The sequence below is a fragment of the Nannobrachium achirus genome (genome assembly GCF_963921795.1).
Source record: "Nannobrachium achirus genome assembly, chromosome: 4".
NCBI lineage: Eukaryota > Metazoa > Chordata > Actinopteri > Myctophiformes > Myctophidae > Nannobrachium > Nannobrachium achirus.
Window position 1 is genome coordinate 40380908 of NC_137813.1, and position 16931 is coordinate 40397838.

Consider the following 16931-nt stretch of genomic DNA (forward strand, 5'->3'; position numbering starts at 1 on the left):
TCCCTTTAAGGTAGATTATTTTGAGTGGATCTGCAGGAGGCGAGCCGTCTAGAAATGGGTCTGTCTCTCTTGTCTGTCTGTCTGTCTGTCTGTCTGTCTGTCTGTCTGTCTGTCTGTCTGTCTGTCTGTCTGTCTCTCTTGTCTGTCTGTCTGTCTGTCTGTCTGTCTGTCTGTCTGTCTGTCTGTCTGTCTGTCTGTCTGTCTGAGGACAATGTCAGATGCTGTTATGCCCGCTGCCAGTAGGCCAAGGAGGAGGCTATAGTGGTTCCCAAACATTTTAGCTCGAGAGACCCAAAGGAAAAATCTGATATCTCCCCAGGACCCAATCTAGAGAAAATACCCAATCTACAAGCTTGTAGGTCTGCTATTTTCAACATAACGTTTTTTTCATATTTACACACAACCCATAAAAATGGGTCCCGGCAATTGTGTGTGTCTGTCTGTGTGTTTGTGTGTCTTGCCCTGAGTCATATACTGTACGAGATATGTCATAGGATAGATCACTGATGTCACAGGCTGGCCACACTAAGTCCGAGAGCCACATGAAGCCACAACGTTCCCATGTGGATCTCGAGATCAGCGTGGTTCAATTTGTTTCACATTAAGTTTTACATATTTGTTTGAATATGTATCTTTTATAATGGAAGTCTACAGCGGTGGTCGAATGGTATCATACCTAGTATAAACAGTATCTCCACTGCGATGTCACTGCCTATGGTGGCGCGGCTGGCACTTTCAGGGTCATCGTCTTCATCGTGACTGACAAAACAGACATCGTAAGGCACAGTGACTGCGACGTAGAAGGTCGCCAGCAGGATTAGCCAGTCCCACAAGGCCTTGGAGATGCTGTAGTGGAGCAGGATGAAGCGTGACTTCTTTACAGCGGCCACCTTGTACTCGGGCAGAGTGGGCCTCTGGAACACACTCTGACAGAGGGAGGAGAGGGCAGCCATGAATCATAATTAGAAAAGTTGCAATTCTGGGAAATTGCAAGTGAGTCACACTTGCAAATGAATTCCGTCTTACCATTAGAATTTTCCCCATTCAGGTCAATGGGGGCAATTAATTCACTAATACATTAATGGCCATATATGGAGATCTCTGTGTCAGTCCTTGTTCCTTTTATGCCCATATATGGAGATCCCTGATGTCATCAAATTATGCCTATATCTTGGAATGCCCATGTATGGACATACTGTGTCAGTCTCATGTCGTCTATGACGTCAGACATTTATGATGTCAGTCATCTCCATATTTGGGAAAGTAAACATTTTGCATTTTCCCATTCAAGTCAATGGAGAAAATGTATTCACGTATAAATTAATATAAGTTAAACTATATAACATATAGTTATATGATGATAGAGTAACCACACTAAAAAGCAATCCATCCACAGCATCACATTAGATTGCACAATGTTGAAAGGTGAAGGGCAAGGGCATTTCTCTGCTCATGTACCTCACATCATTTTGTGCACACAGTAAAAGTCCTTTTCATTGTCAAAGCGACATCGATCCAAGGTGATCACTAACTATGTGGACAGTGCTGTCAATAACCACATTTCTTAGCATTTGTCTGGATGAAAAAGCTCTCGTAAGTAATACACCATCTGCCAAAGAACAGCTCTGACTGACTGACTGACTGACTGACTGACTGACTGACTGACTGACTGACTGACTGACTGGATGGATGTATGGCAATTTATTTCTTTACCAATCTAACCATTCAACCTTAATTCTGTATGAAGACATATAGCACGGTATATATTGTCGCTGTCAGGTGGAAATGTATGTCCCAAACTGTTACCCAGGGTTCCCACGGTCATGAAATTCCTGGAAATATTTTAAAATTAGAAAAATATTTTTCCAGTACTGGAAAAGTTTTGGGATTTATCAAGGGTCCTGGAAGGTCCTGGAAAAAATAGCTATGCATTGTCTTTGGTTATTGATTTTGTTAATACCTCTGAAATGACAAATTAAACATGGGCCAACTTGTCAAATATTAGAGGCAGAAATTGTGAAAATAGACGATCTACATGCTCACATGTAGATCTGCTATTTTCACATATACAAAATTCTTCAACTCTTAATGCTCGTCAGGGTGCCGGGTCCCCTGTTAAAACATGATTATTTTGGGGGTCACGGCATGAAAAGGTTGAGAACCACTGGCATACACTACCTGTCTTTGGGCATTGCACATAGGAGTAAGCGACCTGTTATTGAGCTGAATTATTGTTATATAGTCCTGGAAATTGGGTTAAATATTCTGGAAAAGTTTTGGAAAAATTTGTGAAATTAATTGGTAAAAATGTGTGGGAACCCTGGTTACCTTTCAGGAAATGGAAAACAAGAACCTGTGTTCCAATGTATCCAGTGTAGTAATTATTTAGTCTCAAGTTATTTTCATTCGTTAAATATTTATAAAACCCACAGAGAGACTTAAATCTCTCTCAATCCGACATCCCTATTTATGTTATTATAGGCAAACAGTTGTGTGACATTAACAGATCTGCAAGGTACGAGCTGCATTAATGGATGAATGAAGAATATAACATGTTTATGCCCAGCAGTACGATATACAGTACATTGCATGTGTGTGTGTGTGTGTATGTGTGTGTGTGTGTGTGTGTGTGTGTGTGTGTGTGTGTGTGTGTGTGTGTGTGTGTGTGTGTGTGTGTGTGTGTGTGTGCGTGCGTGCGTGCGTGCGTGCGTGCGTGCGTGCGTGCGTGCGTGCGTGTGTATCTGTGGCTTAATGTAGTGTTGTGAAAAGTATTATTTCAGCTGTTCTGTTGATAAAACATCACCTGTGGAGTCTGTGAGAGAATGTGATTTTGTTGGAGACAGCTGTTCAGTGCTCATTTACTGTAAATTTGGTTTGTCCTGGCTTGGGAATTATTACAGCAAGCCTGTCCTCTTTGAAGGCAGCCCCTTTGCGCAGAAGAGCATGTATGCCTGAAGATATTCCCAGCGAACAAAAGCACACAGCAAATGGCATGCACATGCAGCTGAGCTGCCAGAGATGTGAGTGAAGTGAGTGACACTGCTTGTAAGACTCGAGCAAGTAAGGCGTCTGTGTCTCTTTTATAGCCATATAATATAGAGATTCCTGGAGTCATCAATAAACTAGCTACTAATTACTATGGTAGTGAGTACCGGCAATTACAACAGGTACTCAGGCTCAGACAGTACTATGGGCAGTGCATAAACAGTTAGAGACATGCATTCCCAATTTGGCTGCATCATTCCCAAGTCCCAACTTGGATGGTTTCCGAGTTAATATACAGTGGGGCCCGAATTATTTTTGCCCCTGTTTTAGAATAGTTATGGTAATGTTGTTACCGGCCTGTGGCCAAGGAGTCCCACCCAAACAAATAAAGGTTGATCCAAGCCCACAACTTGTCGCTGCCTCGACGCCTTGTGGGCTTGTAGATCTTCTATGTTCGCTTCATGCCGGTTGTGGTGGGCCGTCTGGGCCAAAATGCCAGGGCCGAATTTGTCCCAGTCCAGCCCTGACTGTCCAATACCTATATATAATATATAATACCTAATAATTAAATAGTGGTCTGTAAAATAGAGGGTTACTAAAACATTTTACCAAAGAACCTTTCTTGAACCTGTCAACCAATATACAGTATGTAATCAATACATCAGATCAGGCCACCCATTGCTCCCTGTTAATGGCTGACTGAGGTTAATGGTTATTTGTCATATTTCAAGGAGGGTTTTAAGTGTATAAATGGATTATAGTTGTCACTTCAGATATTGCAGGAGCTCTAAAGACTGTGGATAATCTTAAAAGATGTACAGCAAGCACAAGGCAGGAATGTGAAATCTGTGCAAACAGTCCAAGCAAAAATGTGAAATCCAAGACAGTTGGTTAAACTAAGAAGCAGACGCATGCCAAGCCTCATTCACTAATGCTTTGTCATCTTAAGTAATTCATAGCTTAGCTATACCATGGTGGAGACAACAGATTGAGCCAGTGCTCTTTAATCCACAGAGTAAGGATTTGGACTCACATTGGTGAGCTTTCCTTTGCTTCTCTTAGAGAACATGTTGGTCAGCTGGTACACAACCGTCCTCCCCCTCTCTTGGGCTTGGGAAAAACGGGACTGGTTGCTTTTCCTGTTTTGGCAGGAATCATCTGACGTACCTGTTTGAAATAAAGGACATGCTGTAAAGACAGCTCATTACACTTACTGTACATTTAAGCGAAATATTAAGTTGGATACCATGATGCTGTGAAGCTCAGTTCAAGTGCTTTATTGCCATTTGTAGGCATTTTAATTAGGAGCTCAACAACGGTTAGAGGGAGAAAATACAAGATGCATTTAAATAATATAAAATATAAATATTGAAACAAATAGAGGGTTTTGCTAATTTCATTACCTGGCCTGAAATAATGATTTTGGTAATTTAACTGACTGACAGTTTTGCTAACTAGAACCAATTATAATTGTGAAAGATTAGATCAAACACAACTTTTGTTTAATTGAATGTTTAAATGTTACACAGAAATGACTTTAAAAACTAGCTGTTGTGAAATGCAAGAATTTTTTTTTTATGTTTTCCTTCTTTTTGTTTTAAAGATTTGTTTTGTGGCTTTCATGCCTTTATTGATAGGACAGTAGACTGTCAGGAAATGGGGGAGAGATGGGGAGTGACACGCGGCAAAGGTCGTCTTGATCGGGATCCGAACCGGCGACTCCGCCAGGTATCCATGCCTATGTGGCAATGCCTACAGTAAGTGGTATATGCATGTTGTTTTCTTTTTAATTTGTGCTAAGCGCCACTGCTTTGGAGCTAGGTCCCTCCCATTTTGTGGTGTTCCAGGATGCACTAATACCCTTCGCTTAAAAGTGGGGCTGGTAATTAGCTAGGAAACATGCAGCCGCAATAAGCTCACCATCTCTCTTCTTGCTGTTGTGGTGGCCTTTCCCATAGGAATCACTGACATCTTTAAACGAGAACAGGAATAGAACCACCTCGCCTTTCTCATTCTTAATCGGTACAATGTCCAGGAGACACCAGAACGGATTTCCTGAGAAAAATGAAAAATACATGATTAAACTCAGGTAATTCACCAATGTGTGCATATAAACATATATAAGCAGGCAGGCAGGCTGGCATTCATACAGTACATACATACTGTAAGTAAAAAAGTAAGCCTTGCCAAGCCATGAGGCCCATTGGTCAGGAGCCTATCTCCTGTTTCTGTAGCGTGAGGCAGCTTGATGTCGCAGCGCATTCATACATACATGTATTCCGCCGACCTTCACCCCTCACTGTGTATGTGTGTGTGTGTGTGTGTGTGTGTGTGTGTGTGTGTGTGTGTGTGTGTGTGTGTGTGTGTGTGTGTGTGTGTGCGTGCACGTGTCATATAAACACGTGTGTCATAGTACAGACACGTGTGTGTTTATAGGAATAGGTTTGTCTCTCCTCACCATTCTTCCTATAGAAGCGGACGTGGCCCTGGTACTCCTGTTGACCCTCCAGAGCCTTGTCCACTTGCTCGGTGACCCTCTCACAGGTCTCGCCCCCATGCAGGAAGCGACACGTGCAGTTCTTCTGCATCACTTCTGTCCTGGCAAAGCCCGTCAGTTCGCAGAACCCATCTGAGCAATACACAATGGGGTAGCCATGGCGGCCGTGGGCATTTCCCAGCAGAAAGTTACTGTCTGTGAAGGAAAAGAACATGAAAGGCCAGAGGTTCAGTGGTGGAAAGTAACTGCGGTATACTATGATATTTATGAACAAAAGGCAATAGTCTGTCCTGACATTAGCCATCATGCCACAAGCATAGCAATATTGCAAAGGATTGACAAAATCTGCCACATTTCTAAATGGTTATGTATGTGTACTGTACTGTATATGTCAGACATAATTTAGTGCCTATGTAGATGTCAAGTGTGCCGCAAGTAGGCTACCGTATACAATCGTTCAACAAAATATAGCTTAAGATATATTGTATGAGTTCAGAAGAAGTGGCCTCCCTCTATTTTGAGTATACCAGGTGTAACTACCATCCTATGCTTGTGTTTGTGTCACGTGTGTGTGTGTGTGTGTGTGTGTGTGTGTGTGTGTGTGTGTGTGTGTGTGTGTGTGTGTGTGTGTGTGTGTGTGTGTGTGTGTGTGTGTGTGTGTGTGTGTGTGTGTGTGTGCGTGCGTGCGTGCGTGCGTGCGTGTGTGTGTGCGTGCGTGGGTGCGCGCGTGCGTGCGTGTGCGTGTTTGACATATCCAACATCATAGACCAACTATGAGTCATCTCCCCTGAAGGTGACAATGAGGATCACGCCACAGAAGTGAATCGTTGTGTCACTCACCTTTGAACCTTGGCAGTATTGAAAATTATATGTATTGTGATGGGTATACAGTCTATACACTGTGTACAGCGTGGGTACAGCATGTATAAAGGTGTGCAATCACACATAGATGAATTAAACCCACACATAGAATGAGTCCCATGTCCATCTAGCTGGATTGAACACGTTTAACTGCTGCCTGGAGAACAAAGAGGTATTTTTGTTCATATACTTCATCCAAATGAAAATAACTGTAGATGCCTGCTGTCCGCTCGTGTCAGCAGCCAAAGCAGTATGCATTAATAAAAAATAAATAAAAAACACAATCCAGTCACTGTCACTCCATGGAAAAAGTGAGGAAGATACCCAAAACCATGGGGCAGGGATGCTGGTCCTATCCCCGGAGCCTACACATTCATAATACTGCTGTAGCCTCGGCCGGGAGGCAAATCCTGGACCCTGATATCCGATGGCAAGGGCGTTACCACTCAACTAAAGAGCTAGGCTTGTTAGCCGAGCTGCAACGCACACACCGTATAGCCTACTTGTTATCATCAGCAACAGTATATGTAGTTTGCTGTTTATTTTTTTCCAATATTTCCCCATTGAAGGGGGGCACATGTCAGTCTGGCATCTCATTAACCCATTTAGGCCTAGGATTATTGAATGCTTTAACTATTGAAAAATAGCAGATATACAAGCTCACAGCGCGGCACCGAGTGCCGCGCTGCGAGCTTGTAGATCTGCTATTTTTGAAAAATCTTGAAAATTTGAATTTTGACCAGATTCTATAAGTGTCTTTTGAATCCTTCAAAGGTTTTTTGAAAAACCTATGTTTCTTTGTCAGCAATCTGGCTTAGACATCATCAAAGAAAAGGTCCTTTTCACTTAAATGGAGCTCAGTTATAGAATCAAAGTTACAAACGTTCGCTTTGAAAATACATATATTCAAAGATTTGCACACGATCTACAAGCTTGCAGTGCTGTGAGCTTGTATATCTGCTATTTTGTAATAGTTAAAGCATCCAATAATTTTAATAGCCATGGCGTTGCCACATTGATCACTCAAGTCGGCATCACTCACAGGTGAGAATGTGTGAGTGATCCCACATGATGAGTGTGGCAACTCCAGGCTAGAGATTGTAATGCTGCGAAACGTTGGTTACTTATTAGGAGGCTGTCATGATACATAACCTACTGATCCTTCTCTCAGCACTTCACATCATTGAAGCGATCTAACCACATCACAAGGCTTGATGTAAATGCTATCCTGCTGGGTGGATGTAGTCATAATATCCGCATGCATTATTTACACAGGAGATTGATGTCTAAATCCCATAATGCCCCAAGATAAAAACATCATGTGGACTCAAGCTACATTCGTGTTTCCATGACAACTCGTGGTGGCGGTGCTGGTAATAATATACACCGTATGTTACCAGAGCTTCAATAAGTCGTGATTACATAACTGTACACTCGCCCACAAGTTAGATAGATACCTAGAGTGTTTGTGAGAGAGTATTGTTTTTCTTTCTTTTGCTTTATGAGAAAAGCTAGAAAGTTCTGGCTTGAAAGGGAGATCAGAGATATTCAGAGCTGTTCAGAGCTATGCTTGTTGCATGCACAGATACATACCGGTAGGTGAAATAGATACAGAGGTGACACTAATGAAGTACAGTTACTTTAGTAGGCTACTGTACATAAGTAAATATTTTGATATAATATAATATCTTATCTTTACTTGAATATTTGTATTTTTCGGAAACGTATGACTTTTGCTCCAATAACAGTTCAAAGAGAAATATTGTAATTTTGACTATATATATATATATATATATATATATATATATATATATATATATACACACTATATTTCTAGGCAGGTTAAAAAGTACATGAATTATGAATTAACCACTTAAGCCATACCTAAAATATAATGAAAATAGCATATGTCTAAAAGCCAGTTCAGTAATATTTGACCAGGACTATCTACAGCAGTGGTTCTCAACCTTTTCAGGCCGTGACCCCCAAAATAATCATATTTTAACTGGGGACCCCCCCACCCTGACGAGCACTAAGAGTTGAGGCATTACATTTTGTATAACATGGTTCTATTGTGAAAATAGCAGATCTACATGCTCACAACACCTGGCAACGCGAGGCGTTGTGAGCATGTAGATCGGCTATTTTCACAATTTCTGCCACAATTTTGCCAATGCTTAATTTGTCATTTCAGAGGTCTTAAAAGGTCCTTAAATTGTCACTTTAGAAATGTGTAGATAGATACCCTCTATACACTTAAACTTTACGTTGGTTTGTTTTCTGTTGAGTGAGAAAACAACGTTGCACATTAAGTTAATCATCTGGGGACCCCCCAAAATAATTTGGGGACCCCCCTGGGGCTCCCGACCAACAGGTTGAGAACCAGTGATCTACAGTATATTTAGACTCGGGTACTGGGGTTGAGTACTTTGTCCACCACTGCAAAAGAGTCATGGGTTATGTCAAGTGGACATTCAATTAAACATCTATTCATGCTTGGACCAGACTCTAACAAGAAGCACAGCAGCCCTTTCTACCTTGGCCTCTTAAGTTACACTTGTCAGAAGGATTGTGCGTCAAAGAAATAATTAAGCCTACTTCATACTTGATCAGCAAGTGAAAAACCCACTTGAACATCTAATGAAAATTGGCTAGCAACACAAACAAAGCATAAATTAGGTTTAAACCTTTATGTCCTATAATGGCGAGTGGTATAGCTCAGGGTAGCTGTGTCCTCAGCTGTGTCCTGGGGCGAACCCTGCACTGAAACTACTTAGGATGGGCTAAAACAGGCTTCATTCAGGTCAACACACAGTGGCAGTAAATCTCTCCTAGGATGACAGGCAGGCAGGCAGGCAGGCAGGCAGGCAGACAGACAGACAGACATTAGAAGCATGACAAAAACAGCCCAACTGACATACTGTATAGTTCAGACAGCAATAACGCTGAAAGAAATGTCCTCATCTCAGGTTCCATCATTTTAGGTAATTTTATTTATTTATTCTGCCTGGGAAGCAAACACTCAAATAACACAACAGTGTTGTGTGAGTAATATAATCCACCCCAGTTGCCCAGCCACGATCTTCAACCTGCAGAGCAATCTCCATGCATTTCAGCCAATCCATGGCACTTCATTTGCTTTATGTGGGCACTGCACCCAAGGCTCTGTTGTTGAATAACAATGCATCTCAGCCATCGTTTATTAGCCAGTATGTGTCTGCTTTCACCTGTCACATTTGCGATGTGGGCTTGTACGTAGTTTGGCTATTTACGGAGCAAGAGACAAAATTGGGCATGTCTTTGAATAAGCTCCCATTATTGCAATATAAACAAAACGTAGAATAATCAAACTCCTGGCAATGTTGTTTGTTTGAATGTATAAACCTATCATCATTTTATTGGATTTACATTTTAGTTTTGGAGTCAGTCCAGCCTGCCTGAAAAAAATTATACATTTGCATTCCCGCTGAGGAAAGAGAAATGCTCATTATACCAACACATATGAAATCTGCAGTTCGATGACTTTTATGGCTTTATATTGAGGAAAATACACAGACATAGTGTGTCACGACAATGGCTAAATTAAGAAATGAACTGCCCGTTGTGTGTGTGTTGCCATAGCAATTTGTGCAGTAAAATCATATGGCAAAGCTGCTATTTGCATCTATGGGGTTACAAAGATGCTGTTCCTTGTCAGGTGCAAGTGTAGGCACTAATTGATCTATCTTCATAATGATTCATACTAAATGGTTTACTTTGATGGAATACGGAATTGTTTGGAAAGACAATTCATTGCTGAGATTTACTATGATTGTGTGTGCTCACACACATATTACCCACCAGACGAAAAAGGAGAGTACATTTGTTTGGGAAGACAAACATTCTAATCTCAAACCAAGCTTTGCTATTTTAACCACGTAAACCCATTGAACAGGGTCCCTCAGGGCTCTACACCAAATCTCTTCGCTGGAAATAGCAGTTATCTACAAACTCATAATGTGTTGCAATGTGTTTAATATGTGCATTATTATGATGTTGTGAGCTCAAAACAGAACTCTGTTGTGAAGAGCTGCTATTTTTTTTGGCTATAAATGTTCGACTTTTGCCAAATGTTACCCTAATTTTTGACTTGCCCAGAATTTGGGATGCTAGGGTTCATGTGGTTAAAGGGTGTTCAACGTCGTCGACGGTCATTACACTGTAAAATCCTACAATTAACACTGAGGATTTCACTCTGTAGAGCAGGGCTTTTCAAACTTTTTTGTCTCAGGGCACCCAATAAATATTCTTTTAATCCGAGGCACCCCTACATTATAATTTTCACTCCCAGCACCTTATATTTATACTAGCATATCGTCGTTGTCGGGTGGAAACCTTGTATGTCCAAAACCGTTCGTTTTGTATTTATCATCTATAAAACGTACTAAACTAGTGAAAACAGCCAATCTACAAGCACACAACGCCTCGCATCGTGAGGCATTGTGTGCTTGTAGATCGGCTGTTTTCACTAGTTTTGTGCGACAGTCTTGTATGATGAAGCAGGGCTTTGCTTTACCAAAAGACGTACACATTTGAAACTTGGAGATACAAGGTTTGTGCCCGACAGTGACGATATTTTAGTGATTATGTTGCGAGGAAAACGTTGAGATAATAGCCATTTTGGTTAGAACTGACTGAAAATAACTTTGTACTTCAAGTTTAAAATGATACTAAATATTTTTTCAAGTGTCCAAATAAATTCCAAATATTATCAAATTATCTCGCGGCACCCCTGGACTGCTGTCACGGCACCCCAGGGTGCCCCGTCACCCACTTTGGGAACCCCTGCTGTAGAGGACTTGGTTGGTAGCCTACTGTAAATCCACAGTCAGTGAGGCAGTTATTATCCCAGTCTGAAAATGCTGTGCAATCAGCTGTCAGCTCCCCCATTATTAGCTATGCCAAATCCACACTGTTACACTTTTTTTTTTTTGTGCATCAACTTTCTCCCAGCCTTTATAAGACTTGATTGACTTTTTGTGTGTCTGTAAATGTGGTTTAATTGTATTAGATACAAACAGAATAACGAAATATTACCATGTGCAATGCAAGCCCAAATTGACTCAGTAGTGCAGTTATGTAAAAGATTATTATTATATATATTTTAATTCAAGGTGAAGAGTGGGAATCATTGCATACGTGAAAATGATTGAATAGTTCTTTTTATTTTTTCTAGGCCTATATAGGTCTAGTGCAGTTATGTAAAAGATTTTTCAAAATAATTTTGTTTGCCAGTACATGTTCCTACAGCACATTATAATATTCAAGGTGAAGAGTGGGAATCATTGCGTAAGTGACAATTATTGAATAGTCATTTAACATTTTTCTACAGTAAAAGATTATTATTTATTGCCAGTACATGTTCCAGTACATTGTATTATCCTAGGTGAGGAGTGGGAATCATTGCACAAGTGAAAATGATTGAATAGTTATTTTTTAATTGTTTACCTTTTCAGGCTTAATTGTCACTAGTTGCTGGCTTATTTCTATCAAGTGCACTTATTAAAATGTACCGTGCTCCATTCTTCCTTCTACTATAGTCTAATGAATGAACTATGGCTCTCTTTTGAAGGAATGCGGGGTGTCGTTTCACAAATTATCCTTGGCAGAAACTAAGCTGTCCATGAGCAGCAGCAATTCTGAAGCCTGATTTATACATAGCCGTACGACGGTGTCCCGTGCCAAAGAAAGCCAATCTACAAGCTCACACTTTGTTCCAATGGGACCTGCCGTGAGGCTTGTAGATCGGCTGTTTAAGGGGGCGCAGGACACCATGGTACAACAGAATTTAAATTAGGCATAACGCCCACACGGTCAATTACAGTGGAGTAGACCTGCAGGAAGGGTGCATAACAAAGAGCTAAAGCATGCAGTGGCTGATATGTAGGGATACAGAGATATAGACAGGGGTGTCTCACCACATTCTGGGCCCTGGGTACAAGGATTCACTGCGGGGCCCCCATGAATGTTCTTCATAGGGGGAGGGGGTTGAACCCATTTAGACTGGGAACGCATTATTACGCATTATTTTGTGCATTAACTATTGAAAAAATGTGAAAATGTGTGCGGAGTCTGAATATTTCAAGTCCTTTTGGTTCAAGGTTTTTTGGAAAACCTATGTTCCTATGTCAGTGGTGCTCAAACATTTTCATGTGAAGGACCCATCTCAAAATATTTAGTTCCAGGGACCCCCCAGAAGCAAAATTTGAGTTACAAATGTTCGCTTAAAAAGTACATACAGTATATTCAAAGATTTGCACACATTTTCACTACTTTTCAAAAATAGCAGATCTACAAGCTCACAGCGTGGCACAGATAGCTAAAGTATAAAATAATTAAAGCTCCACCTCCACCTTGGGCCCTAGTAACTCAGTCCCCCCCCCCCCCCCCCCACCCTTGAGGGTGACGCACTTTGACCCCCATGCTGTCCACGTGGTGACAATTACAACCCCTTACACGGCTAAACATTCAGTCAATCTTTAATTCATGTTAACCTGTATTAGGCCAAATGTCAAGATTATATCTTTAGCTGTCATTAATAGCCCATGCTGGGAGTTGGTGATTGAAATGATTAATAATTTAAGTGGGATCTTTCCCCCTCCACACATGTCAAAGAGCATAGCTGAGTAAGATTCATGGGTAATCTTTGATTGACTCATTGCCTCTACATAATTCATTGTAATTATCTTCCCTGCTCACATGTCAGTATATGTGTTGGAGATCTGCTCACCAGGGTCGCTCTTCATTTATCATCATTGTCCCCCTTAACCACATCCTCATAACATTCGCAGAAAATAGCAGATCTACAAGCTCACAATGCATTACAATGTGCAGCACTGCAATTCGGGCAAAGAAGTGTAGAGGGGAAAAAAGAGCAGACCAAGTAGAGACTCATTAAGTATTGTAACTATTTTCTAATTATATATTTCTTTTTTTATTACTGGCAGTGTTTGAGGAGTGCGTTCCATTTTGCAAACATTTTCTTATCTAAAATGAAAACTCACAGAAAAACCTTTAAACACCTGCATTATCCCCCACAGAGATCAATAAACCCTTTGGGTCCCCCAGGGGTCTATTCTTGATCCTCTCCTTTTTTCAGTCTACAACAAATCTCTTCATCAAAAATAACAGATCTACAACATCAACGCATTGCAAAGCATTGTGAGCGTTTTTCGATCGGTTATTTTTGTGCAAAGTTCACTTAGCATGACATGCATGCACAGAACAGGGAATCAAGTTAAATTGTGACAAAATATATATTGAAATTGTTTTAATTTGTCCTTGCTCAAAGTCATCTCCTCTCAAAAAGCGCCTTTACCTACAGTTCAACACAGCTTCTTTGTCTGTACACCCACACAGTCTGCTACACTTCTCTCTCTCTCTCTCGCTCTCTCTCTGTGTGTGTGTCGTGTGTGTGTGTGTGTGCACACGCGTGTGTTTGCGTGTGTGGGTGTGTGTGTGCACGCGCGTGCGTGTTTGTGTGATCTTGCTGATCCTAATAGAATTGGCTCTGTAAAGGGAACATTGTGAAGCGGCAAAGTATGATGAAAAAGAAAAAAATAACCAAAAAATGTCAAGGAAAAAAGAAAAATAATCAGCACTGAAATTCAGGTAAGGACGAACTGTAACTTGCTGAATACAAAGCTATCACAGCTGCAGTGGCTAGAGATCTAGAGGAGGAAGAATGAAGGCTCTACACACCAGTGGTTCTCAACCTGTGGGCTGCAAGGATACTGCAAGTGTTGGACCCTGGGGCGTCACAGGGGAGTTACTAGGGCCCAAGGTGGAGGGACCTTAATTATTTTATACTTTAGCTATTGAAAAATAGCAGATATACAAGCTCACAGCGCGGCACAGAGTGCCACACCGCAAGCTTGTAGATCTGCTATTTTTTTTTTTGTCGAAGAAATGAGTGCAAATCTTTGAATATATGTTTGGGGGGTCCCTTGGAACTAAATATTTTGAGATGGGGGATTTTGAGATTGGACAGTAAAGCTGTGAGCTTGTATATCTGCTATTTTTCAATAGTTAAAGCACAAAATATTGCGTAATAATGCGTTCCCAGTCTAAATGGGTTAAACCCCCTCCCCCCATGAAGAACATTCATGGGGGGCCCGCAGTGAATCCTTGTACCCAGGGCCCAAAATGTGGTGTGACACCCCTGGTTGGACCCCAAATAATTGGCAAAACTAAAGACTCGAAGAATCCTTCTTTGAAACAACATGTTATCCACAAACACTTTCGAGATTTTCAAGTGAGCCCCCTGATCCAGAATAGGTTGAGAACCACGGCTCTACACAACCTTTTGATGATTGCCGCCCATTGCTGAGTGGGTAGAGAGAGGTCTGCTAATCAAAGTGTTCCAGAGCAAGACACTTAACCCCACTTCCCCACTGCTCCTCATAGCTAGGATTATTCAAACCACACTATTGTACACTCTGGAAAATATAACAGCATTTTAAAATGTTATGGAAATAATACAGCATCACACTTTTGAGTAACGTGCATTTTTTAGTATAAAACTAATAAGACGCCTCAGTGTGACAGCGCCATGTCTTGGCCGTCTGGCCAGTGATGTATATCGGACCAGTTACCCATAATGGAGATCTGTGTATGGAGATATGCTGTGAGACCCCAAACATTACTCAGTTATTCGTTATGTGAAAATCCTATGACATCTGACATCATACATACAATCCCTTTCATGCCCATACATGGAGATCCCTGTCTGAACCAGCCACACAGATATGGGTCGTCTTCCTCCATATGGGCATTCCCATTAATCCCATATAAAGTCCTATTGGGCTTAATATTGATTGATGACATCAGGGATCTCCATATGGGCATAGAGTGGTTCCCATGACATCACATCATGCAATGCCTTTTTTGCCCATACATGACTGAACCAGCCACACCACTGTGATGTTACCTGTTTATGCCCATATATGGAGATCCCTGCTCTGAGAATCTGACATCACTGTGATGTCACCTGGCCGTGATGTCACGGTGATTTATCAGGGGAACCACTGTATCAGGCGTTACCCGTCCAGACGGATACGGACAATCTGTGACGGTTCTGATTGTAAACTGTAAGCAATAAGCACAAGCAACAGCATGGCCTTGACACCTGTCTTGCAATATGATAGCTCTCTAACCTCAGTCCCTTTCCCAGACCTGTTGCATCTCAGCCCAGTTTTCTAGGTTACTTTAGGTCCACATCTGGGTCAGAAGTCAACGTTGGAATACAGGCATCTAAAACAGGTCTCTGATTTATACCTGTGTGCTAGATGTAGCATTTTGTGAGATTTGTTGAGACATTAATTAGCCGCATCAATTTCTATTCTGTCTGCTTTAATCTATACTTTTCTACTTTCTCTCTACAGTTTTATGTCAAGCATTTGTAATGTAACTTAGTAATGATAGGTGCTAGCTATATAAATACATTTTATTATTATTTGTATTATACTGCTTCTTGCACAAAAAGCCATTAAACGCTATATACTGTCTTTGACCAGAGTCCCCATAGGCCACCTTCTTTTCTACCTCATATCAAATCTCTTGATTAAAAGCAGCCAATCTACAAGCTCACGATGCATTGTAACACAACATGTTGTGAGCTCGTAGGTGTGCAATTTTGCTGAATGTTCTCACCAGAATAAGGGTTATTAAACTGTAGCTAATGTACAAAATGATTGATTTTGAAAGTGGTCTCTAACTCCCATTTCTTGAAGAATATTTCACTGTGCTGCACATTTTACCTGGAACTACACAGTAAAATCTCTGTGCTCATTTTATCCATTTGCAGTTCAGAGAGTGTACAAATGTAACCAAATGTATGCATACACAGCTTACTGTTCTTTTGGTCGTTTCATCAATTGTACAGTTGAACCATTGCTGTTTGATATTCTGTAGCTCAAATGCATCACAACGTTGTAAAAGACAGTGTACACAACTTTAACACATGCCCTTTTCTGTAATTCTCCCCAAAACATGCACACATTGTGAGAGCGAGGAATGAATGACAAATGGAGGTGCAAGCAGTGTGTGTACAGTACTTACGGGTCCCATCAAAGTGGTTGGCGATGGTGTCCAGGAAGGTGTTCTGTGGAGCGAGGAGGCCCTTCATCACAGGCATCTTGCCTGGGGATAAGAGAATGATGCAGAGTCTTGTCACTTCATCCCCCCCAGAGAATCTGAAAGAGTTCACTGGTGAAACTGACCTCCACACACCGCAAGGTAGGTAGGTAGGGATGGCTTCTAGGTAATAGTTGTCAATCAACAACGGCAGACTTAGAAACAAAGAGTCAGATAGACATTCTCCTACTCTCTTCTGCCTTTGTCATCACTCAGTAAGAAAGCTTCTCTCTTCTGCACCTCTCTGCTCTCAGCCCTCTGCTCCTTTCTGCCTCTTCTCTGTGAGTCTTCTCTCTCTCTCTCTCTCTCTCTCTCTCTCTCTCTTTCTCTCTCTCTCTCTCTCTCTCCTCTCTCTCTGCGCCCTCCTCAGTTCTGCTCCTCAATGCATTCTTCTTAGTAGCCTCAGCCTGCTGTC

General features: G+C 41.3%; 1 protein-coding gene across 1 annotated transcript in view; it reads right to left on the reverse strand.

Annotated features, from left to right (window-relative positions):
• kcnh4a (potassium voltage-gated channel, subfamily H (eag-related), member 4a) overlaps nt 1-16517 on the reverse strand; it is a gene marked incomplete at both ends in the record, with an annotated part of 29772 nt that extends 13255 nt beyond the window's left edge. The window contains 5 exons of the mRNA XM_080723290.1: nt 677-926; nt 4019-4152; nt 4906-5040; nt 5444-5677; nt 16442-16517. Coding sequence (XP_080579416.1) covers nt 677-926; nt 4019-4152; nt 4906-5040; nt 5444-5677; nt 16442-16517 — 829 coding nt within the window. The remainder of the gene's footprint in view (nt 1-676; nt 927-4018; nt 4153-4905; nt 5041-5443; nt 5678-16441) is intronic.
• Nucleotides 16518-16931: the final 414 nt, after the last annotated feature.